Raw genomic sequence first — 23,377 nt, forward strand, 5'->3', positions numbered from 1 at the left:
TAAAATATACTCAAGTAAAATACAGACACCTGAAATGTATACTTAAGCACAGCACTTTTACTACTTTTACTTTGTGCATTCCACCACTGGTTTGACCCACCCCCTACATACAATCGAGATGTAATTGCTTAAAGAAGAAATACTACTGCCATCGTGTGGTACATTATGTCACAGCCTGACCTGCCATTATTTCTTCAGAACACTACAATTTGGTTTATTGTAAGCAGTAGTTTAGTAAATGAGTGAATAAATACAAAAAAAATGCCACTACTCAAACAGAAAGCGCACAGTTTTATAGTTTTATAGTTTTCCAAATGGTTTCTCTGTAGCATATTAATTTACCACAAAAGATAATGATCAAAACCTTATATACTCGTCTCATATTTTATCAATGGTTGTATTATTTCCCTGTATACATTTGATTAACTTAATAGACTGATAAGCCATCTGTTCCTCCATGTGGCTTGTGTGAGTGGAGGAGAGAAGGGAGGAGAGGAAGAGAGGAGAGAGAAAGAGGAGAGAGAGCAAAGCAGGTTCAGTCAATTGAAGGAAAAGAGACTGGCACAGCTCACAAAGAAGGGGCGACACCAAAGCGCTCGGCTGTTGAAAGCTGCCTGGATTTTTCATTATCATTGATTTGTCCTTTCAGGTAGGTTCATTTTTTTAATTGTAGGTCATTGTGTGTGTTTTTTTTTTTATTTATTTATTTATTATCACATGTTATACCAGTGTGTTTTTTCTTTTACTGTACTGTTTAAAACATAGTAGTCAACAGTTTTCTTGACAAGCGCAGCATAGATTTTAAGTTCTGCCATGAGCCACTTTTTTCCCAGCGGTTTTAGGATTTTCTTTTCATTTCCACCAGGTCAATAATGAACCTGTCAACGCGGCTCCCGTTCCTTTTCAGCTGTAATGTGAGTCCCAGTGATGCGCCTCAGCTGGACATCAGTGTGACCAAAAGCGAACCACTCATTATCGCGGTCCCTATGACTTTGTTCTACAGTGTGGTCTTTTTCTTTGGGGTAAGAGTGATTTTGCTCATATATAACTAGTGAATTCTTGAAATAACTCAAAGTCTAATCTTAACTTTATTTAAAAATTCAGGATTTGGATCATAGGGACCTCATTTTTACTTCCAAAAGGGCAACAGGTCGTCTCAAAGTGAGTGATGGATGAATACCTGTCCACATTATCTGGCTAAAAATTGCAATTTGGTTCTTGATTTGGTCACTTAAAAACATTGCAATCTCTGTATCTTAAAAATAAAGGCTTATGTTGAGCTACAGGCTATCACTGAGATGAACCTTTTGCCTTTTGTTGTGGTAATCATCATCAGCATCAATCAGGTGTACCACTGCACACAAACTGCTCTTGTTATAGACCATATTAAGCTGCTGACTTGATATATTGGAGAGACAGTGAACATTTTGTCCTCAAAGTTAATATAGAAGAACTGGCAGCCTTACAAGTTAAAACTGTCGCAACACAACAAGCTTGTAATAGAAGGTGAAATTACTATGTATGTACAGTTACTACCATAGATGGGTATTAGGCTACTTCTATTTTAAGCAACTGAAGATTAAAGAGTAAAATGCAATAATACCACAAAGCTATGGATCACAATCACAATTTGGTGGTTACTATACAAACTTTTTCTGACTTTTACATGACTATTTGCTTCTTCTGAGAATGAATACTTCACTGTGATTGGTTAAATTCACTTACACAGAGCATGGTGGAGGCTGTCCAATAGGAGGAGAGCTTGGGGGGACTGGGTAGGGTGGGGGGGACGTAGGCCTGCATTAAACAGACATTTGGCAGGTGGTGGTCACTGGTCACAATGTCATGTAATATAATAAAAGTGTTTGTGGGAGGGGTGTAGGTTCCATTATTCACAATGCAGATGTAAATTGCCATCACTGCTGCCTGTTGTCGTAGGTCTTGTTAAACGGGTTGAGTATTCTGACACTGGTGATGGATGCACACATGAGAGTCAGCGCCATTCGCTTCTACCTCCTCAGCCTTGTTATATCAGGTACAAGGTTTATTGACATGTTAATCAATGTGTCCCAAACGCTCATCTCAAATCCTCACTGGCTGCTCTTGATCACCTTTATCAGTGTCGCATCTGCCGTGCTTTGGCTTCATTGTTTTTCGTTCCTTTTTCACCAAGGTTGGGACAAGCTAAAAAATATTGAGCGTGGATATCATTTTTTTTTTTTTTTTTTTTACATTTGAAAGGTGTTTAAAGCTTGAAAGGCCACATTTACACTGATAGTAAAAAGTCCAGATGAGACATGATTTGCCCAGACCACAATAACTCATCCACAGCAATGAGGAAACATCTAAACTCTTAACATACAACCCATATGATTATAAATGATATATTATAAAGTTTTAGACATCATTTTAAGTCATAGTATGTAACTGACAGGGCAAACTGAGCCAAGACAGAGAGCAAGGTGCGGAGCGGGGTCCAGAGACGTGAGATGCAGGGAACAAGATGAGACAAGACAATAGCAGGACAGGAACGAGGCCGGGAGCGCAGGAGCCGAGAGGAACCAGGAGGAACCAGGGAACGGGATGTTGACACGCGGACAATCCGGCCATGAGCGGTAGGCAAGGTGCAGGGCAGGGTCCAGGGACATGGAGTGCAGAGACAAGACAAGACTGGACCACGCGGACGATCTGGCACCGAGCAGGATGCGCGTGAGAGGAGCCAGGAGCCCAGCCCAGCTCCGGCTCCGGCAGGTGAGGGAGGGGAAGAGCAGGACAGGAGGCAAAACATGGGGCAGGAATAGAGCGGATGGTGACAGTTATTGATGTTTTCATAACATTGAAAAACTGTGAATGGGCTTGCATTTCCACAAACCTGGCTTTTATTTGGGCTGGAAGAAGGCCTCCTCCTGCTTATTTGTTGAAATGTTGTTCGTTTGGTTATAATATTCCACATTATGGCATTAAACAAACATACCTATCTCTATAGAGAATGTTCCGAAGTATGCATTTAACTTTCTGTTTCCATGGTATCCCGCAGTTGACTTTCCCCTCCATTAAGTTACATACTATCAGTTTAAAAAGAGCGTAGTAATACCATCACTAGGACAGGAGTTAGTAAAGTGGTAGAGCACATTTTAGAAAGGTGCAGCAGCATCTTCTCAAGTTATCGTTTTTAAGTCTTTTTTTTTTTCTCAAATAAAGGTCACGTTGTCTAAGTTGGTCCAGGTACAATGTGAACAGATATGCCTCTGACACTCGTTGTATTTCTGCATCAGTGATTCCTCACTCATGACTGCTTTTCTTAAGTGTCCTCTTCCGTTCAATCACATCCATTCACCAGTGTCTGCTTTACAAATGTCTCCATCACTTCCAGGATGCAGTTACTTGTTACAACGTGCTTCTTGTCATGTGTTTACTAGTTCCTGCTCACAATTTCCACACAATAAACATCTTTGGTGAGACACTCAAAACTTGAACTAACACCAGTACAGCACTTACACCAAACTATAACTGTCTGCTTTGGAAACACAGGTTGGAACTGTAACTTTTTAATGGTTTGGTCTAAAGATTGTCCATCAAAATAAAGTATCTCCCAAGCTTGTAGAAGATTGTGGAACAGCACATTAGTCATTCAGACTACACAACATAGTATTCATATACAATTTCGATTGGTTCCTGAGCCTCACTGTGCACCCCCAATTCCTCACACAGCACATTCACATGGGCAGGGAGCGTTTCATCCAAAGACACAGCAGAAGTCCAGTAATCTGACTCTTTGGGCAGGGGGGCCCAAAGAGTCAGATTACTGGACTCCTGAGCTGATGTCTTGCCAAGCCGCCGTCTCCATATTCCATTCAAATGTTTGTTTGTTTATGTTTTTCTTAAGTCATGTTGTTTATTACTGTTATACAATGGTAGCACAGATTGCCTATTGATGAGCTTTATCATCACACAGACATATTCCTCGTCATGACTGACAGGTCTGCTGGCCATATTTCTATTGCAGTGGTGCACTTGGATTGGATTGAAGTGCTCTTCTAACGTGAGAAGAACAAGACATTATGGTTCACTACATCGTTCATCTTGTCTCTATAGTAGGCTGTACATTGACTACATCGATATATGGCTTGAGGCAAATACAGATGTAGTTATTTCCTCCCTTACAAAAAGCTGTGTTACACCAACTAGACATGTTTTGAGCAATTTATTCTCACAAAGAAGTAAGACTGTTTCTTCAGAATGCAGCTAAACAAGTTCAAAGAGGTCACGGTCCTTGACAAAGAAAATGATCTGTGTTAAGTGTCTGCTCTTCGTGTCTTCACATAAATGTGCAGTTTTATTTGCTGAATGTTCACAAGTCGCACAATGAATGGGCCTCTAGGCTGAAGCTAATTCATTTCTTCTATTCACACACATCATGTGCTGGGTGTTTATCCTTTAAACCTGTCATGATGTCCTTGAGCAATGTAGTGTACACTCCTTATATATTAGCAGGTAACTAAGGGAACTTATCTTGACTGTGGTTAAACTGAAATATCTCTAATGTGTTGTGATAACTGACTTCAGAATTTGTTGGTGTGTTTGTCTTGACTTGCAGACATTCTGCAGCTGATGACTATACCGGTCACTCTGTATCGATACTACTGGGAGAGCTATCCGTGGCGTCTGGGCCAAACTGTGTGTAAAGTGTACTTCATGGTCCGACAGGTGTACTGCGCCACCACCAGCTTGGTTATCATGACTTTCACCGCAGAGCGCTACGCCGCCATTTGCCACACAATGTGGTCTGTCTCCAGTTTGAAGGTCAACTTCAAATCTTTCATGCAGATTTATAAAGAAAAATGTGCAGATAGGGCAAGGAACACCACTGGGAATTTGTAATGCCATGATCTTCATTCCTCATTTGTTTAGTACAATAAAGAACAGGTCAGATTTGCCTGTGCCGTGCCAAGTAGACATGATAAAAGTTTCATATAGAGCATAGGTTGGCAGAAGATAAAAGTAGTAATGCATTTGAAACTAATGGAAGTTGTGCTCCAGAGGTCTCGGCTGCCCTGCCTCCTGGTAGTGTGGATCATCTCCCTCATCTCTGCCATCCCCTTTGCCCTGGTGTATGACGAGGCTCGTGCTTGTATCCTGGACTATACTGCAGTGAAATATGAAGATGCCTTTCATGTCTCCACCATGTGTGAGATGACTGAGCGTGACCCTGCGCACATATATACAGGGGCTCTTATTCTGAGAGGAGTTTTATTTTTCCTGGTAAGAACATACACTGAATGCACAATGTCATAGAGAGGACTCATTAGGCTCTACTTCCTCCCTGTTCAGGTCCCACTGGTGTCTATTTTTATCCTTTACCTGCTCATCCTTCTGTACCTCAAGAAAAACAGTCGTCAACGAAGAAACATGGGCCTCACACGACCCAACCCAGAAGAGAGGAGAGACGTTCAGTGCCACCAGAACGGAAAGTTACTGCAGAATGAAAAAAGAGCTCTGAAACTCATGGGTGAGTTAGCATTGAGCGTGGGAGCTTGTGCAGTGTGGTCAAATAAACATGCACAGTATAAGATAAAGACTGCTGTAGAACCAAACAGTTTTCTTTTTTTTTCCCCCTGAACACACACAGAGATTATATTAGGCACACATTTGCAAACAGGAAGTCATTGCATGATTTTGTTTTTGTTTTGTTTTTACGTAGATGCTATACAAATCTAACATTTTTATAGGACACCAATACATTTTTTTTGGTGGGATGGTTGGACTATAGTGTTTGTGCCATATTTTGAAACATTTCAGGCAAAACAACAGCATTTTCATGAGAGAAGCAGGTGACGTAGTGCAATTTATAATGAAATGCTCCTTTTCTGTAGGTGCTGTGGTGGTGGCCTTCTTTGTGTGTAACTTCCCAGACATCGCTTCATCCCTGATGCAGGTCTATGTGGTCGTGTGGTCTGACACGGTCGACACTGTTTACACCATCCTGAAGTCCTACCTGTCTCTTCCTCTGTGGTACATCAACGGAGCTCTGGACCCTCTCCTCTTCTGCATGTCGTCACACACTTTCCGTAGAGCGTGTTGGAGAACTCTGACGCGGCTCCGACCCGAATGCTTCTGGAAATACAACAACATTTCCTGTTTGAGGCAGAACAGCACCAGTGAGGAAGGAAGCACATCGGCTAGAGAGAGGATAGAGTTTCACAACGGGCTCCCTGCAGACCAGACACCCCCAAATGTGACAGACAAACCCAGGACATCTTCACCAACATCTGCACATACTGGCATCCCCATCACAAATCTAACTCCCACTGACCCAGATACGCCACTGAAATTAAGTCATGTCATAATATACACAGAGTACTGAATGTATAGTGTGCAGTGTATTCAATTCAATAAGCTTTTACTTCAAAGCACATACAGAATAATAAGGACTGACCGCATTTCTCTCCTTTGAAAGACACAATCAAACTACAAATTGAGCTTGTGTACAATTCAAAGACATGGTTTTTATTGATGCTTTTGATTAATTGTGTGTTACTCCAAGAAGAGGATCCAAACATTTCAGGGAGGATATCTCACATGCAATATGGCAGCATTATATTTGATAAGAGAATAGAAGTATCAGTGTAAGCATGCTTTCTTGATGATTTACATTGTTTAGAGCTTTCGGTTCCTCCTTGTATTTTCATTACTGTTGCTGTTTACATCTCTTGTGATGCTTAAGCTAATTCTGTGTCTTTTTCTCTGAATATATTACATTAATATCTGTTGGTTGTTGTTGTTGTTGTAAATTCTAGTTATATGTTTTATATTTGCCTATAGTGGCTCATCGGCAGCTATGAAGACCATATAGATGTAAACACGGTGTTCCTCTATAAAAGAGAGAGAAATGGACTCTAGCAGGTGTAAATGTAAAAGAAAAACTCTCTAAAAATAGATGCTTGTTTTTCCTGCTTTCATGCATCCTATCATCTTTATTTAACATGCTCGATTAGCAACATTTTGACGAATGAATAACCTGAATTGTGACTGGGCGCTCAAACAAGATGCTGTACTGTTTCTTCTGTTAAATGAGAAAATTAACACTTTCTGTCTATACAGTTTGGTAATAAGGATTTATTCCATGAGTGATTTCCCAGTACATTTCTTTTATTTCATTGCTGCAGTGTTTTGAGGGAATCAGACAGGTTGTTTTCCATATTCTGTTGGAGACTTCTGTGTTCCTCTAGGCTCTGTGAGAGGGAGTGGTTTTATTTTGGTTTTGAATAGAGTTTCTGTTCCTGCTGATATCTACACTATCTGTGAGAATGCGTTGTGTTATTATAGCATAGTTTGTGACTTTCCTGGCTGTAGTATTGATCTAATTACTGAGGTCAGTTCTTGAGAAGTGATTGGAAATGGATAGTTTGTTATGAACGAGGCAAACGGCTCAATATGGCCAGTATATTTCTATTGAACTTGAGTTAAAAACAGTGATTTGTGACATTTAGTTATATTTTTGTTGTTCCAGATGATACTTTTCTGAGGTGAAGTTGTGTTCATAGCTGATGTTCCAATCTGGTAAAACTTGTTTGTGAAAAGCACTGTGTTTTAGAGGCAATTTTGTAATGTTATGCTTCAAGTGCCGTAGTGAGTCTGGGTTTGAAATGCTGTGCGTGATCCATTTAAGCTTGAAGGTTTGTTTTAAGACTAAGAAGTTTAATATTTGAAGTCCACCTTGCTCTTTGAAAAAGAACAGTTCTTTTCATGTTGTGTTGTTTGTTTTAATAATAATAATAATAATAATAATAATAATAATAATAATAATAATAATAATAATAATAATAATAATAATAAATTTTATTTGTTAGGCGCCTTTCAAGGCTCTCAAGGTCGCCGCACATACATACATAAACAATACAAATTGAAACAATGTAAAATGATTAAAAATACATTTAAAAACAAATATAGAATATAGATTAAAGCAAATCTTTTTCCATATGAAGTCCATAAATATTTTATTTATCTCTTTGCAGGTTGATTTGTTAATCTCCAAAGCCCAGGCGCAGTAAATGAGACGAGATTCTGCTTCAGTTTTGGATAATACACTTTATCTTTGTGTCCATCAATATTTACATATTTATCTCTATTTAAAGTTAAATACAAATCACTAAATATAAATTTAATGTGAACTACTGGCCTCAAAAAACTCGAATAAAACCTCTATTGACAACATACACATTAAAAGTAAACTGTTTGTATTAATAATTAGAAACCAGCAAGAGAGACATAATCTCAACTTTGAACCAAGAATCTAAAGTGCTCAAAATAAAGACACTTCTCTTTAAAGTACGCCTCTAAAGCTGAAGGTGTCTCTAGACTAACTTATGCAGCCTCTTCTCTTCTTAGATGGTAAAACTGCAAAAGCAACTGACAAAATACTTTTTCAGTTTCTGTAGAAAAAACATACACATTATATCCATAAATCGGCTGTTCTCAATTCAAATAAAAATTAGGTCTCTACTTCTTAGATTTGTTTGCTGTGTGTAGTTTGGTTTCAGTCAAATAGGGGGACTCCCAGTCTTCGTTTGCAGCTATCAGATCAATAAGACTCCTTTTAAGTTATCAGAATATCACAAACAGGCTTTGTTGTTGTGGAAATTCCTTTACACCTGGAATAATAGGAAAAGCCGTTTTTGCACATTTGGTTCAATAAAAATATCATTACCAGGAGTTCTGTAAAACACTTTCAACTTTCATTCCTGTCAAAGAATTCAGTTCAAGTGAGTAAAGCCCTCCCAGCTGGAGTAGGCCTGTTGTTGTTCTGCACAAGTACCCCTTACATTGCATCTGTCATCAATGTGATACTTTTATAGGAGAAATTTGTTTTAGTAAAGCAACAAGGCAACAACACAGCAGAGTAAAATGCTCCTTGTTTCAAAGTGAAATGAGCCTTTTGTTGTATCTTATTGGAATTCTTTTGTTAGCTCCAAATATTTGATCACAAAACACAATCCGAGAAATTTCTTTTAAGATTTTGCACAGAATCTATCCAGTTAAGCACTTTTTGGTACAATTCAAGTCAACATAAACCCTAATTGTTCTTTATCCTCCCTACAACCTTTTTCACATTTATTTCATCATTAGCCTTACAAAAACATTTAGGAAAGTTAATTATAGACAAAGTGCATAGACACATATCTTAGATTTATGAATTTGCTATTTTTGGTTTTGTTAAGTATGATCCTAAATTTGACATATATATATATATATATATATATATATATATATATATATATATATATATATATATATATATATATATATATATATATATATATACACACACACACCTTTTTTTAGGCCCACTTACATTGCCCAAGTTTGACACACACAAATTTACTTTACAGTATTTAATTTACATAATATACAGTATTCATGAATTACACCTCCAATCCACAGCAACAATAAGAGTCATGTACATGTAAGGTATTTTGTAGCAGTGCAGCACTACACCAAACTGGTATCTTGATTTACTAATGCTAAAGTAAAAAACACGTGCCCACCAGTGGATATGGAATACATGGGGGATCACCAAGACACTATGGAGACGAGTGGGGGGGCTTACAAGGACGTGTGGACAAGAAGATAACACCTAAGTTCTGGTCTTTTGATTAAAGCCACTTCATCCTATCTGTAGCCACATCTCAAGAATGTGTGACCCCCACTTTGAGAGGGTCATAAAATACTCACCTTGTTCGACGTTGCCTAAAGTTTCTTAATGTATAACACCATACTGATAAGAAGAAGACCTGCCTCACAAACACATACATTGGGAGACCCTATAAAAGTGTCATGATGTCAGTTTTCCCTGTCCTCCCGTGCTCTCTCCCCCTCCCCTACCTGTGTGTCTGGAGCTGGGTGGAGTGCCTGACTCCTCCCGTGCACACCTGGGGTGCATCAGCCTAATCACCACCACCTGCTGCTGAGTACAAGAAGGCTTGGCAGTCTACACTCGGTGCCAGACCGTCCGCGTGTAAAACGTGAATGTTTCTTGCTAAGCTTTGTTATATGGTACTTTCCTGCAAATGCTCATTTGGATTTATGCACCCTCCAGATTCCTGCCTCTACTCGCCCAGCTCCTGCCGCCACGTTCCAGTCCCGGTATCGCTTCCAGCTCGTCTTGTCTCCTGCTCGTCTCGTCTCCTGCTCGTCTCGTCTCCAGCTCGTCTCGTCTCCTGCTCGTCTCGTCTCCTGCTCGTCTCGTCTCCTGCTCGTCTCGTCTCCTGTCCGGTCCTGGTCTCTGGTTTGTCACCCGCTCCCCGCTCTGGTCTTCGTCTGATCCGCCTGCCCTGGTACCGCACCTGCTTCTATCCCCGTCCTGGTCCTGTCCTGCCCGCCTCTACCTGCACCGCACCCGCCTGACCCGTCTCCCGCTCCCCGGTTCCTGTACCTGCTCTTGTGACCTGTTTAAAGACTGCATTCTCACCGCTGTAAATAAACACTGTTAAAACTGCTCTGGTCTGCATCCTTTGGTCCTATCCGCACCGTTACGACAGAACGGTCTGGCCACTATGGACCAAGCAGGCTCAGATCCGGACCAGATGCGCCGCCTCACGCACTCTCACCCCGAGGCGGTGCTGGGTCAGCACGAACAATCCATTCGAACTCTATTGGAGCTAAACCAGACATTGTCCCAGCAGGTGGCACAGCTTAACCACCAGGTGGCCGCGCTCCTCGTCACCCCGCCTGCTGCAGCTGGAGCGCCACCATGCCTCCCGGAGCCGAGAGGCACGGATCCGGAGCCGTATGCTGGACAACCTCACCTCTGTCGCGGATTCCTGTTCCAGTGCGAGTTCATGTTCCAGCAATGCCCTTCTCGTTTCAGCTCGGGGGCCACCAAGATCCGATATATATGTGGATTACTCCGGGGCAGAGCTCTCCAGTGGGCAGAGGCGCGCCTAATGAAGACGTCTGTGGATAGCCTGGATTTTAATGAATTTGTGTCCACGTTTAAGCTGGTGTTTGACCACCCGCACTACCAGGACAATGCTGCCTCCCGGTTATTGACTCTCAGCCAGGGCTCCAGGACGGTAGCGGATTATTCCATTGAATTCTGGACACATGCGGCGGAGCTGGACTGGACGGACAGCGCGCTGCGGGCTGTGTTTGTGCGGGGCCTGAACGAGACTTTGAAAGATGAATTGGTTTCCCGGGACGAACCCCCCGACCTGCGGACCCTCATCTCCCTCACTCACCGTATAGACAACCGCCTACGGGCTCGTCGCCGAGAGAGACGCCGGTCACCGGCCCCGCCGGAGCCACGCGCTGCCCCGCCCCCGCCGGATGAGCCCATGCAACTCAACAGGACCCTTGTGTCGGCCGAGGAGCGTCAACGGAGGCGTCGTCTGGCCGGGGCTTGCCTCTACTGCGGTGAGCGCGGACATTATGTGGTCACTTGCCCAGTTCGGCCAAAAGGGGGGGCCCACCAGTAGCGCTGGGAGTACTGGTGGGCGAGCAACACATCCTGGACTCTTCTAATAGACTGCGGCTCAGCGCCACCCTGTGCGTTCGCACAGAGACCTTATGCGTTTCCGCCCTTATCGACTCCGGGGCTGAGAGGGACTTTATTGATGCCCAAGTCGCGGAGCAGCTCGGGGTCTACCTGGAGCCCCTCGAACGCCCCTTAAATGCCCAGGGGCTCAATGGACGTTTTCTGGGGCACATCACTCACATCACAGAACCTGTCACCGTGATTCTGTCCGGCAACCACCAAGAGAACCGTCAGTTTCATGTCCTGTCCTCCTCCGCTTCTCCTCTGGTCCTTGGTTACCCCTGGCTACGCGCCCACAACCCTGTTTTCGATTGGGCCAGGGGCGGAGTTTCGGGCTGGAGTCCCGATTGCCACGCCAAGTGCCTTCGGTCCGCCCTCCCTCCGGCCGGGAGGTCCGTTCCTGTCGCTGATCCGTCCCCAGACACCCCCAATCTGTCCTCGGTGCCTGCTGAATATCACGACCTGGGGGAGGTTTTTAGCAAGAGCAAGGCCCTCTCTTTACCGCCCCACCGCCCATATGACTGCGCCATTGACCTCCTGCCGGGTGCCCCACTACCATCTAGCAGGCTATATAACCTGTCTAAACCTGAACGCGAGTCAATGGAGGACTATATCCGTGGGTCCCTGGCTGCCGGAATCATCCGCCCGTCCACTTCACCCGTGGGAGCGGGGTTCTTCTTTGTGGCTAAGAAGGACAAATCCCTGCGGCCTTGCATTGATTACCGGGGTCTGAACAATATAACTGTAAAGAATAAATACCCGCTTCCCTTACTGGACTCGGCATTTACGCCCCTCCACGGTGCGACCATCTTCTCCAAGTTGGATTTGCGGAATGCGTACCACCTGGTGCGCATCAGGGAGGGAGACGAATGGAAGACGGCCTTCAAGACACCCCTGGGACATTTCGAATACTTGGTTATGCCCTTCGGTCTCACCAACGCCCCTGCCGTATTCCAAGCCCTCATCAATGATGTGCTCCGTGATTTCCTTAACCGATTCGTCTTTGTTTACTTGGATGACATCTTGATTTTCTCGCGGTCCCCCCAGGAGCATCACCAGCACGTTCGCCAGGTTCTCCAGCGCCTCCTCGAGAATAAACTGTTCGTGAAAGCTGAGAAATGCGAGTTTCACGCAGAGGAGGTCAGCTTTTTGGGCTTCATTGTGGGGCGGGGCCAAGTAAGAGCTGATCCTGAAAAGATCCAGGCTGTCACTGAGTGGCCCGTTCCTACCAGCCGGAGACAGCTCCAGAGATTTATCGGCTTTGCCAATTTTTATAGACGTTTCATCCGGGATTTTAGTAGGGTTATCTCGCCCTTAACTAAACTCACCTCTCCTGCTTTGCAGTTTGCCTGGTCTCCTGAGGCGCAGACAGCCTTCGAGAAGCTTAAGAGACTATTTACCTCCGCTCCCATCCTGCACCAGCCCGACCCTTCACGGCAATTCATCGTGGAGGTCGACGCCTCCGACTCGGGAGTGGGGGCCGTGCTTTCGCAGAGGTTCGACCCCCACAACCGCCTCTGTCCCTGCGCCTTCTTTTCCCGGCGATTGTCCTCGGCCGAGGTCAATTATGACGTGGGGGATCGGGAGCTCCTTGCCGTAAAGCTGGCCTTGGAGGAGTGGCGCCACTGGCTCGAAGGGGCGGAGCAACCATTCATCGTCTGGACCGACCATAAAAACTTGGAGTACATCCAGTCCGCCAGGCGCCTCAATCCCCGTCAAGCTCGTTGGTCCCTCTTCTTCAGCCGCTTCAACTTTCTCCTCACCTACCGCCCCGGATCTCGGAACGTCAAACCAGATGCCCTCTCCCGCCAGTTCGCCCTGGAGGATAGCCCGGTCACCGCAGAAACAATTATCCCCTCCTCGTGTGTGGTGGCCGCGGTCCATTGGGATATCGAGGACACCGTCCGAGAGGCCCAGACCAACGACCCCGACCCAGGTAACGGCCCTCCAGATAAACTGTTTGTTCCCGATTCTGTCCGGTCTCAGGTGCTCCAGTGGGTCCATGCCTCCCGTTTCGCCTGCCATCCTGGTGCCGGTCGCTCTCTCTCCCTCCTCAGGAGACGCTTCTGGTGGCCCACGATGGACACAGACACCCGGGCTTATGTCGCCGCCTGCCAGGTATGTGCTCGGGCCAAGGCCTCCCACTCACCCCCTTCTGGTCTCTTGCATCCTCTCCCAGTTCCTCGTCGCCCTTGGTCCCACATCGCCTTGGACTTCGTGACGGGCCTTCCCCCTTCCCAGGGGAACACGGTGGTTCTCACCATTGTGGACCGCTTCTCCAAGGCCGCCCATTTCGTTGCCCTGCCTAAGCTCCCCACAGCCAAAGAAACTGCCGACCAGCTGACCAGTCATGTCTTCCGACTCCACGGCATCCCGGTGGACATCGTGTCCGACAGAGGGACCCAATTCACCTCTCAGGTATGGCGGTCTTTCTGCAACAGTTTGGGGGCCACGGTTAGCCTCACGTCCGGGTTCCATCCACAATCTAATGGGCAGACGGAGCGGGCCAACCAAGACCTGGAGTCGGCCCTACGGTGCACAGCCTCCGCCAACCCCGCGACCTGGAGTACTCACCTGCCCTGGATAGAGTACGCTCACAACTCCCTCGTGAGTTCCGCCACAGGTATGTCTCCCTTCGAGGCATCGCTGGGATATCAACCCCCTCTCTTTCCCACGGAGGAGAGGGACCTCGCCGTCCCGTCTGTTCAGCGCCATCTCCAGCGCTGTCGCCGGATCTGGAAGAAGGCCAGGGCGGCCCTTCTTCGGGCTGGAGCGCGCACTAAGGCGACGGCCGATCGCCACCGTGTCCCGGCGCCCGTATACCAACCTGGCCAGATGGTTTGGCTCTCCGCCAAGACGGTCCCGCTGAAGACGGACTCCCGTAAGCTGTCCCCCCGATTCCTGGGACCGTTTAAGATCATGAGGATCATAAATCCATCGGCGGTGCGCCTCCAGTTACCCCCGTCTCTCCGGATTCATCCGACCTTTCACGTCTCCCAGGTTAAACCAGTCCGGACCAGCGACCTGTGCCCTCCGGCCGATCCCCCACCGCCCGCCCGAGTCATTGACGGCCACCCGGCGTTCACCGTCCGCCGCCTGATTGACGTTCGTCGCCGTGGTAGGGGCCTCCAGTACCTCGTCGATTGGGAGGGTTACGGTCCGGAGGAGCGATCCTGGGTGCCCAGGGCACGCATTCTGGACCCCGACATGGTGAGAGACTTCCACCGCGCTCATCCTGACAAGCCTGGGGGTCCACCAGGAGGTGGACCTTAGGGGGGGGGTACTGTCATGATGTCAGTTTTCCCTGTCCTCCCGTGCTCTCTCCCCCTCCCCTACCTGTGTGTCTGGAGCTGGGTGGAGTGCCTGACTCCTCCCGTGCACACCTGGGGTGCATCAGCCTAATCACCACCACCTGCTGCTGAGTACAAGAAGGCTTGGCAGTCTACACTCGGTGCCAGACCGTCCGCGTGTAAAACGTGAATGTTTCTTGCTAAGCTTTGTTATATGGTACTTTCCTGCAAATGCTCATTTGGATTTATGCACCCTCCAGATTCCTGCCTCTACTCGCCCAGCTCCTGCCGCCACGTTCCAGTCCCGGTATCGCTTCCAGCTCGTCTTGTCTCCTGCTCGTCTCGTCTCCTGCTCGTCTCGTCTCCAGCTCGTCTCGTCTCCTGCTCGTCTCGTCTCCTGCTCGTCTCGTCTCCTGCTCGTCTCGTCTCCTGTCCGGTCCTGGTCTCTGGTTTGTCACCCGCTCCCCGCTCTGGTCTTCGTCTGATCCGCCTGCCCTGGTACCGCACCTGCTTCTATCCCCGTCCTGGTCCTGTCCTGCCCGCCTCTACCTGCACCGCACCCGCCTGACCCGTCTCCCGCTCCCCGGTTCCTGTACCTGCTCTTGTGACCTGTTTAAAGACTGCATTCTCACCGCTGTAAATAAACACTGTTAAAACTGCTCTGGTCTGCATCCTTTGGTCCTATCCGCACCGTTACGACAAAAAGCTGTCAACAGGGACATCTCAGGGCTCTCCAAATGACCTTTCCAGAGAGTCCGTTGCTTCATTGTTCACTTTACCTGTGTGGAACTCATTAAACCCTTCTGACTTCATGTTTCAGTCTCTTTGTCCTCTTTGATGCGTACACCAGAAACTAACAATTCTTACATACTTCATTAAGTCTGGTTACAGCCAAACACTTGCAGTTTCTTCATTATTATTATTATTATTATTATTATTATTATTATTATTATTATTATTATTATTATTATTATTATTATTATTATTATTATTATTAACATTTGTGGTACGCTATGATCTCTTTTTTACATTTCTTCAATAAAAAAACAGTACGCTATGATCTCTGTATTTTTTTTCATTATTATTATTATTATTATTTTTTTTTTTTACATTTCTTCAATAAAAAAAACAACAGTATTCTACGATCTCTGTTTGCATTTTTTTTCTTTTTTTTTTTTAAACATCGATTAAAAAAAACGTATGTAACCAATCAGAGCGCAGGGGCGGGGCGGAAGTAGAAACAGCGGAAGATTCAAAATGAAGATGGCGGCCGACAACAACAACCACAACTTGGACAAACGGTAGAACTTTTTATACACTTTGGAATTAATATAAACGTATATAATCCCACATATAAAGATTTTATGCAACAGAATATTATATAAGAAATGCGCTCCCCACGAAGTTGGTTGATATTTACCTAGCAACCGTTTCTATGCTAACGCTCTACTCTACACGCCTCCTGTGTTTAGCATCACATTTCGGAAAAACAAAAAACAAAACCCAACATCTTTCTAATATGTTGACCTTTGTTTTAGCAGCGCTTCGAAATCCAACGTGTTTAATATCCACGAAAGGACCTTGTCGAGCCAGCCAGTCATCTTTAATCCGGACTTTTTTGTGGAAAGGCTGCGGCACGAGCATCCCCAGGAATTCACCGACCTGGTTCTCAGTAACATCACCCGCCTCATCGACCTGCCCGGGGACGAGTTTTCTCAGCTCAGTGGGGAAGCTGAACCCAGACTGCCCTCTTCTGCTGGAGGCTTCCTGCGCTCCCTCAACTTTCTGAAACGGAAAGGTCTGCCTAACACTTGTTACTGAATGTCTAAGATAATGTCTACTGCAGCTAATATCTGTTGTCAGACTATATCTAATTACCACATACTCACTGTACTTGCTCTTTCATAGGCTTCTGGCTGACGTCTCTGACAAGAAGCAGTTCACTTAACAGCTCAGAGGCGTTAGCGATCCATATTTAGATTTTTCTGTCAGATATAAAGTGTAAGGCACAAGTTGGATGCTTTTATTATGGGAGTGAAAGGAGGGACTGGAGATACTTATTAAGTTTTGGGTGGGTGATGTTGACAAGTGTGTCAAGTACTTTTATCGTCAGACATATCATTAAAATGTGCACACATGTGAATGTTTGCTGAAAGAGGAAGGATAAAAGGGTCTTCTTGGCTTTATAATGTAACAAATATGTGTGGTCTTTGCAACTGGACCCTCTGGTTTAATGCCTAAAAGATGAGTTTACTGTAAAATCAACATACAGAAGCCTCACTCTTTACTTAGACATCTGCATTTTTATTTGTGGCACCAATTTCTATAAGAATTTAAGTTCAAATATTGAGACTTAAGAATTGTATCCAACCTGTATGGCAATAGTTCTGAACCATAAGGCTTTAAAATGTCAAACTACACTTTTATTTAATATTTAATAATAACGATGTTTCATAACCTGCAGGTGCTTTATATTAAGTTGAAAAAAAAACTTGAATCTTGATTATACTGCTGTTTGTTTTAAGTTTAGCTGAGGTACTGGGAATAAAAATTGTAATAAAAGACTGTTTCTCACTGTTGCATAAACTAACCTGGCTCTAAAAGAAGCCACACAGATAAGGCTGAGCTATATAGCGAAACAAATGAAATATTAATCTTTTGAACATACAATACAGACTTTATACTTAAACAAAACAAAAAGTCCAACTTCTCTCTCCGAAGTCTGAACTCTGCTCCTAACCACATGCTTTTACTGATGGAGGACTGGCTGTGGACCTTCCTATGCAAAAGCCAAACCATAAGCTTTGACAATTTAATCTCCATCTTGATTAAAATTTGATTCATTGCACAGCCCTACCCATAGACCAATAAAGTGGCAGATCAGGAGTGAGTGAGAGTAATGGATAGAAATGGTTTTGAATCTTGTGGAGAAAAAAAGGTTGTGGCATAAAAGCAAATTCATTCATGCTCTAACAAAGGTGCACCGGTGAGTTTTATAAAGGTGAATTATAAAACTCACCGGGGCACCTTTGTTCGAGCGGTATTTCTCATAGAATTAAACTGTATTACTGGAAGTCAGGATTTAAGAATACACTCTAAATATTTTTTTTTTTTCTGTTACGGCATGTGGTTAATTATTTTTATTGTTATTTTCCTATACAGAAAAAGGCCTTGTTTTTGGAGCACCATTGACTGAAGAAGGAATAGCACAGATCTACCAACTCATTGAATATTTAAGCAAAAGTATGTTTGGTCATATTTTGCATACATTTCCACACACACTCCCAATTTAAGCAACAAAATTGTATGACCAGTGGGGCTGAAATGGATGCATTAATTGCAACAAATCAATTTACTGAAATAATCGTAGCTATGTGCTTAGAAATGCGTTTTATTACTCAACTCAAAAACATCTACATCTCAAAACCTCTAACATCAAAAATGTGTAAATTAGGGGTTTTTAATGAAAAAAAAAAAAAGATTAGGGCTGCAACTAACAATCATTTTGCTAATCACAAGTTTTTATCATGCTTATAGAATTTTTACTGTAATTATTATAATGAGTGATTGAGTGGTACTGGTGCTGTAATTATCGCCAACAGTGTTTAATTCAGTTGGAACAGAGAATTGGCATTAGGTCAGAGCTTATTTTAGGAAACAATGATGTCATTCTGCTCAAAAGTAGACACAGGGAGCAAATGTTCTCGTCAATAATTTATCTAAAAGCACTTTGCTCCTGCTGTATCCTTCCTCCCCATTCACTCTCGTGTTTTGTGCCTAGTCTTTCTGTACCTCTTTGCAGCCTTTACTTGCTCACATCCTTTCACCTGGCTCTATGGGTCTCCTCTGTTTTTCTTTCCCTCTCAGACCTTCATGTGGAGGGTTTGTTCCGTGTACCAGGTCACAGCCTTCGGCAGGCGGCCCTCAGAGAGATGCTGAACACTGGAGCGGAGATTGATCTGGAGACTGGTGACTTCCACCCAAACGACGCTGCCACTCTGCTCAAAGCTTTCCTGGGAGAACTTCCAGAGCCCCTGCTTACTCACAGGCACTATCTCGCTCACCTAAAGATTGGAGGTGCATCATACTTTGCAGTGTTTTAAACAAAAATCTTGCCAGTCTCATATTATAACTTCCCACGCCAGTTTATTTTGGGCCAAATCGTGTTTTCAGTCTCATTCTCTCATGCCCTTTTGTATTTGTAGGTGTCATCAGCCCCATCCTCGGCTAGTCGAATGCTTTTTTGGCTGGGAAAAAAAAATCATGTTCTTAGGCAGTTTTTTTTAAATATTTGACCAAAAACATAAATCAATCACATCAGTCGTCAATAAGCTATGAGGCTAACAATGTATGAATTTCAAATGATGACATGATGATGCATTTTGTTTCTCATGTCTCATTGGTAGAGTTGACTCGCTTTGATGAACAGGGGAATAAGACCACCACTCCAGATAAAGAGCGCCAGATCGAGGCATTTCAACTGCTCTTCATGCTGTTGCCACCAGCCAACCGCAGCCTATTGAAACTACTACTTGACCTCCTATACCATACAGCCCGTAATCAACATGTGAACAAGATGTCTGCCATCAATCTGGCCACAATGTTTGCACCGCACATCATCTGGCCCAAAAATGTAAGAGTCAGGTGTTTCAGCATCTCTGTGTTGTGATAATAAGTGTTTTTATAAGTCTATTTTTGTTGTTTGATTTGACAGGTTACAGCAAGTGATCTACAAGGAAACATTGAGAAACTAAATAAAGGGGTGGCATCTCTCATTCGATACTCGCAAAAATTATTCAAGGTGAGTTTCACATCCTTCTGTTTGCATCTGTCACATTATTTTCTTCCCAAATTCTGTTCATCTGTATTATTAGTGATGGGTAAATGGATCCATAGAATATCTGTTCTTATGTTCTATGCGCAAATGGCTTTGTTGCTAGGGTTACAAGAAATATGGGAGGTGTCAAAGGAGTGAATACAAAATTTGCATGTGAATACAACAATACATGTGGTTTGTCTGGCAATCAGACGGGTTTTGTTATCTGATGACCTGCTGTTTAATCTTCCATTATGTTATGCATATATTTAATTTGATATTTTTTTATTATGTTGTGGATTTGTAGCTAATACTCTCAGCTGTTTTGCAGTTCCTTGTTGTAAAATGAATTTAAACTTGCTTATGGGCATATGGGTGATTGATGTGCATTTTACTGTTTATTAAGGCACCTGTTTATGTCAAAGAATATGCCCGATTATTCTTCACTGGATCAACAGCACTTAAACCAAATGTAAGTAGTTTTTTTCTGTGTGATAAAATATGGTAAATGGTACACATCTACTAGTTTGATGAAATTAAACAAAGGCACTGTTTTTGCTCCCGAAATATGGATTTTATCACATTTTCTGTGACCCATTTCCACTGTCAAGACATCCTGATGAAAGCATAGACTGTTTTGAGTGTGGATAGCATAATCAAAGGCTCCTTTATGCAAAAAAAAAAACAGCCTCTGCAAAAGAATGGCAACAAGAACCAAAAAAAATGGTCAATTGTGCTTGTCAGAGCATGCCAAATGTGGGACATGCAAAAGTGGAGGAAAATGGTACTGGATTATAGTGCTCTTCTAAACCAGACTTTATGCTCACTCACCTGATGCAACACAAGCTAGAACAATTCCACACCTTTTGAGAGGCCGTGAACACCAGCCTTCTGTTAATACCTTTGTTTGTGCTGCTGGTTATGGTGTAGCTAGTTCTTGAACGTTTTAAGGTTCATAGAAAGATGAAACGTTTCAGAAGATTTTGTGACAGTGATGCTATTGTAAAGGTGAAAATTGTCTCTTTGGACTGATATTTTTAGGATGACATGACTCTTTGTTCCGGAGCTAAAAATGGGCCTTTAGCTGCTGTGCCACTTTCAACCCCAACAAAAAGGAGTGGGCCAGAGGTCAGCGACACGGAGCATCAGAACTACACCCAGTCAGCACTGAGGGAGCTCTACCAGCAAGTCAACAAGATGCCCGAGTCTGCTAAGAAGAAAAAACTCATCAAACAGGTATTGCATAAAATGAACTAATCCAAAAAGCTGCAATGACCTGAATGTAGTTTTATTGAATAATTGGTGATGCGTTTTAATAGTTTGAGAAGCCGCTGCAAAGTCCTTCAGAGTCAAGGGCCCCTTTCTGCCGGAGACATTGGCGCTCACGCTCTTTGGGAGAAAAAATTAAGGTAATGCAACCACAATTAGCATTCTGACCATTTTTACTTTAGTAAATTTAGTTAAGCAAATTATTGTAAATAAATTATCATTATAACATTGCACATAACTTGGCATAATGTTTTTGAAACAGAGGAAAGTGCTGGGAAGCCAGATACTAACTGACAAAGAAAATGGGCATCTAAAAAGTCGCCACTCAAGCACGTCTGAGGGTTCCCCCAGAGCCATAAATGAGACGGATTGAGATGTACGTATATCTGCTATACTGGATTATGATGGATTATCTATAGGCTCTTATTGACCCAGTCAAATATAAATGAACTGAAATTGCCTAAGGTTTAATTAGATTTGAAGTCAAAGCTGATCTCTCCCTTTTCCACTTGTGCAGGACTGAAGACCCTTCAGTCTAATTTTCTGAGCTTTCAAAGGATTTCCTCAGGTGTTTTGGCAAGAAGCGGAAATTTTAATTTCATCGTGAGCTTGTCTGTAAAGCTTATGAAAACTGAAATCTGTCATTTTTATGACAGATTGGGTTTCATTGGGTTACGAAATCCCAAAGGTCTGACAAAAATATATTTATATTCATCAGATCATCAGAAAATGTTTATACTGTGCTTTCCCGCCATTGTGAAGGTTACTTGAAAGTCACTTTTTGTTTGTAGTAATGACCACATATGCAAAATATTGTAATATATATTATTTAAAAGCAAATGCCAAAATACATAAAGCCACACCTTTTGTTACTTTTATACAACAGACCTTTGGTGCAATTGAAACATTAAAATGTGCCTTAAAATAATCCATTTCAAGTGACTTAAGATTTTGTGTGTGTTTGACAGAATTAGTTAAAAAGACACACCATGATTACAAGCTGTTTGGGATGAATACTTTGAGTTTTATTCTGTGAAGTTATGAACTACTGTTTTTTTTATGTATTTTACTCATCTTTTAAAACTTTTCCACAGCCTGCTTTATGCATTATTGTAGTTTTTGTAAATATGAGCCCTTTTTGTGCAATGCAACATAGCATGTATATTTTTATATGCTTTTGGCATTTTTTCATTTTTGTTCAAGACCAATGGAAATTTGTTACTTTGTTGTGGTTCTTGACAATATTCCTTCCTGACCACTGAACTGGACTGATCAGTTTCCTTCTGTTACTATTATTTTGATAATGAGCCGAGTCTTTTCAGAGACTATACACTGACTGATACTACTGTGCTATGCAAACCAGCCAGCCATTAAAATCGTGACAAGCAGCTGTTTCTGTCTTTGTAATTCATGCTAATACACTAGAGTTCATACTTGATTAAGCTTTCAAGGCTTCAGGTTGTACTAAATAGAAGGTTGTAACCACCACCAGATGGCAGTATTTAACAGTAAATATTCAGCAGCTGTGGCAGCATAGATTCTACAATCTGATTTGGCCACACACAAAAAGCAATAAAATGCATGCAAAAAGAAACATTTGTTTTGTATATGTTCAGAGATGTCCATATCTACTTTGTGTAAAGTAAATTAGTTAAATGGCTCACATGTTGAGTTGGAGGGCCAGGGAGTGAGTGGATGTAGCTCTCCACAATAGTAGGAATGTCTCAGTATGTCATTATGGTGTCCGTGTTGATGCATGTTAGGGATTGTAAGTATATGTTGTAAACATCTGTTTGAATGGCCCTGTTTTTTCTCTTGTTCTGTAAATACACTTCAGACAGACTATTTCCATCATAGGGCTGCTATTGTTTCACACAAGAATTCCTGGGGTGTTTTATTTAGAATTCCTTCTCCAAAGCATGAAGTCTGTAAAATGACTCAGACAAACTTTAATCAACTATCGATTATCCAGAGAGCACACAAGCCTCCATGGAAACATCTTTTATTCATTTTCTCTGGGAATCAACATTAAGACATTACTTTCTGGCACATTGGATAACCTCATTGTAAAGCTAATTGTATGTAGCCACCATGTCCTCCCACTGGAAACATCTGAATAATTCCTGTTTGTGCGCGCTCTTATTAGGACTGTGAGGGGGATATTGCCGCCCACCCCCCATTACCACTAAAGAACACTGTCTCCTCTTTAATTAGCCATTCACGGGAGAAAGATCTATGCGGTAATGACACTTTTACTGGAGCAGATGGGGCCCTACCCTACACCTGCATGTGTGTATTTACAACCGGTCAGACCCAATATGTAACTGCATACACAAACCTCTAAAACATTTCCACTTTTAACTAAAATCATAAAACAAATGGACTTTCCCATGACAATGCGATCTGTTGCGTAGACTTGTATACATTTTTAAAGTGAGTTCTTCATTCATACTGAAGCAGGCATGTGCA

At 43.2% G+C, this 23,377-nt stretch overlaps 2 protein-coding genes across 3 annotated transcripts; both read left to right on the forward strand.

The window, feature by feature from the left end:
- Window positions 1–872: 872 nt before the first annotated feature.
- LOC117382232 (pyrokinin-1 receptor-like) lies at window positions 873–6,900 on the forward strand. The gene is made up of 7 exons (XM_033979326.1): window positions 873–1,022; window positions 1,939–2,035; window positions 4,598–4,803; window positions 5,041–5,262; window positions 5,332–5,509; window positions 5,874–6,235; window positions 6,823–6,900. Exons 1-7 carry the CDS (start codon window positions 873–875, stop codon window positions 6,898–6,900), a joined length of 1,293 nt encoding a protein of 430 aa, XP_033835217.1.
- A 9,151-nt stretch (window positions 6,901–16,051) lies between these two features.
- LOC117382233 (rho GTPase-activating protein 19-like) lies at window positions 16,052–22,295 on the forward strand. Of its 2 annotated transcripts, none has more exons than XM_055227228.1 (11): window positions 16,052–16,124; window positions 16,365–16,621; window positions 17,986–18,066; window positions 18,691–18,900; window positions 19,230–19,456; window positions 19,538–19,624; window positions 20,046–20,111; window positions 20,681–20,875; window positions 20,959–21,048; window positions 21,171–21,284; window positions 21,426–22,295. In XM_055227228.1, exons 1-10 carry the CDS (start codon window positions 16,081–16,083, stop codon window positions 21,279–21,281), a joined length of 1,368 nt encoding a protein of 455 aa, XP_055083203.1. In that variant the 5' UTR covers window positions 16,052–16,080; the 3' UTR covers window positions 21,282–21,284; window positions 21,426–22,295. The 2 variants fall into 2 exon arrangements, with proteins under 2 accessions (XP_055083203.1, XP_033835218.2); XM_033979327.2 differs by having other exon boundaries at window positions 16,075–16,124; window positions 16,362–16,621.
- Window positions 22,296–23,377: the final 1,082 nt, after the last annotated feature.

Source organism: Periophthalmus magnuspinnatus, chromosome 15 (genome assembly GCF_009829125.3).
Source record: "Periophthalmus magnuspinnatus isolate fPerMag1 chromosome 15, fPerMag1.2.pri, whole genome shotgun sequence".
Taxonomy (NCBI): domain Eukaryota; kingdom Metazoa; phylum Chordata; class Actinopteri; order Gobiiformes; family Gobiidae; genus Periophthalmus; species Periophthalmus magnuspinnatus.

Coding starts and splice junctions, on each gene's coding strand:
- LOC117382232 (XM_033979326.1), top strand. CDS start 873: ATGAACCTGTCAACGCGGCTCCCGTTCCTTTTCAGCTGTAATGTGAGT. Junction 1,023..1,938: donor GTGTGGTCTTTTTCTTTGGG/GTAAGAGTGATT, acceptor CTGTTGTCGTAG/GTCTTGTTAAACGGGTTGAG. Junction 5,510..5,873: donor AAGAGCTCTGAAACTCATGG/GTGAGTTAGCAT, acceptor CCTTTTCTGTAG/GTGCTGTGGTGGTGGCCTTC.
- LOC117382233 (XM_033979327.2), top strand. CDS start 16,081: ATGAAGATGGCGGCCGACAACAACAACCACAACTTGGACAAACG. Junction 19,625..20,045: donor ACTCGCAAAAATTATTCAAG/GTGAGTTTCACA, acceptor CTGTTTATTAAG/GCACCTGTTTATGTCAAAGA. Junction 20,112..20,680: donor CAACAGCACTTAAACCAAAT/GTAAGTAGTTTT, acceptor TGATATTTTTAG/GATGACATGACTCTTTGTTC.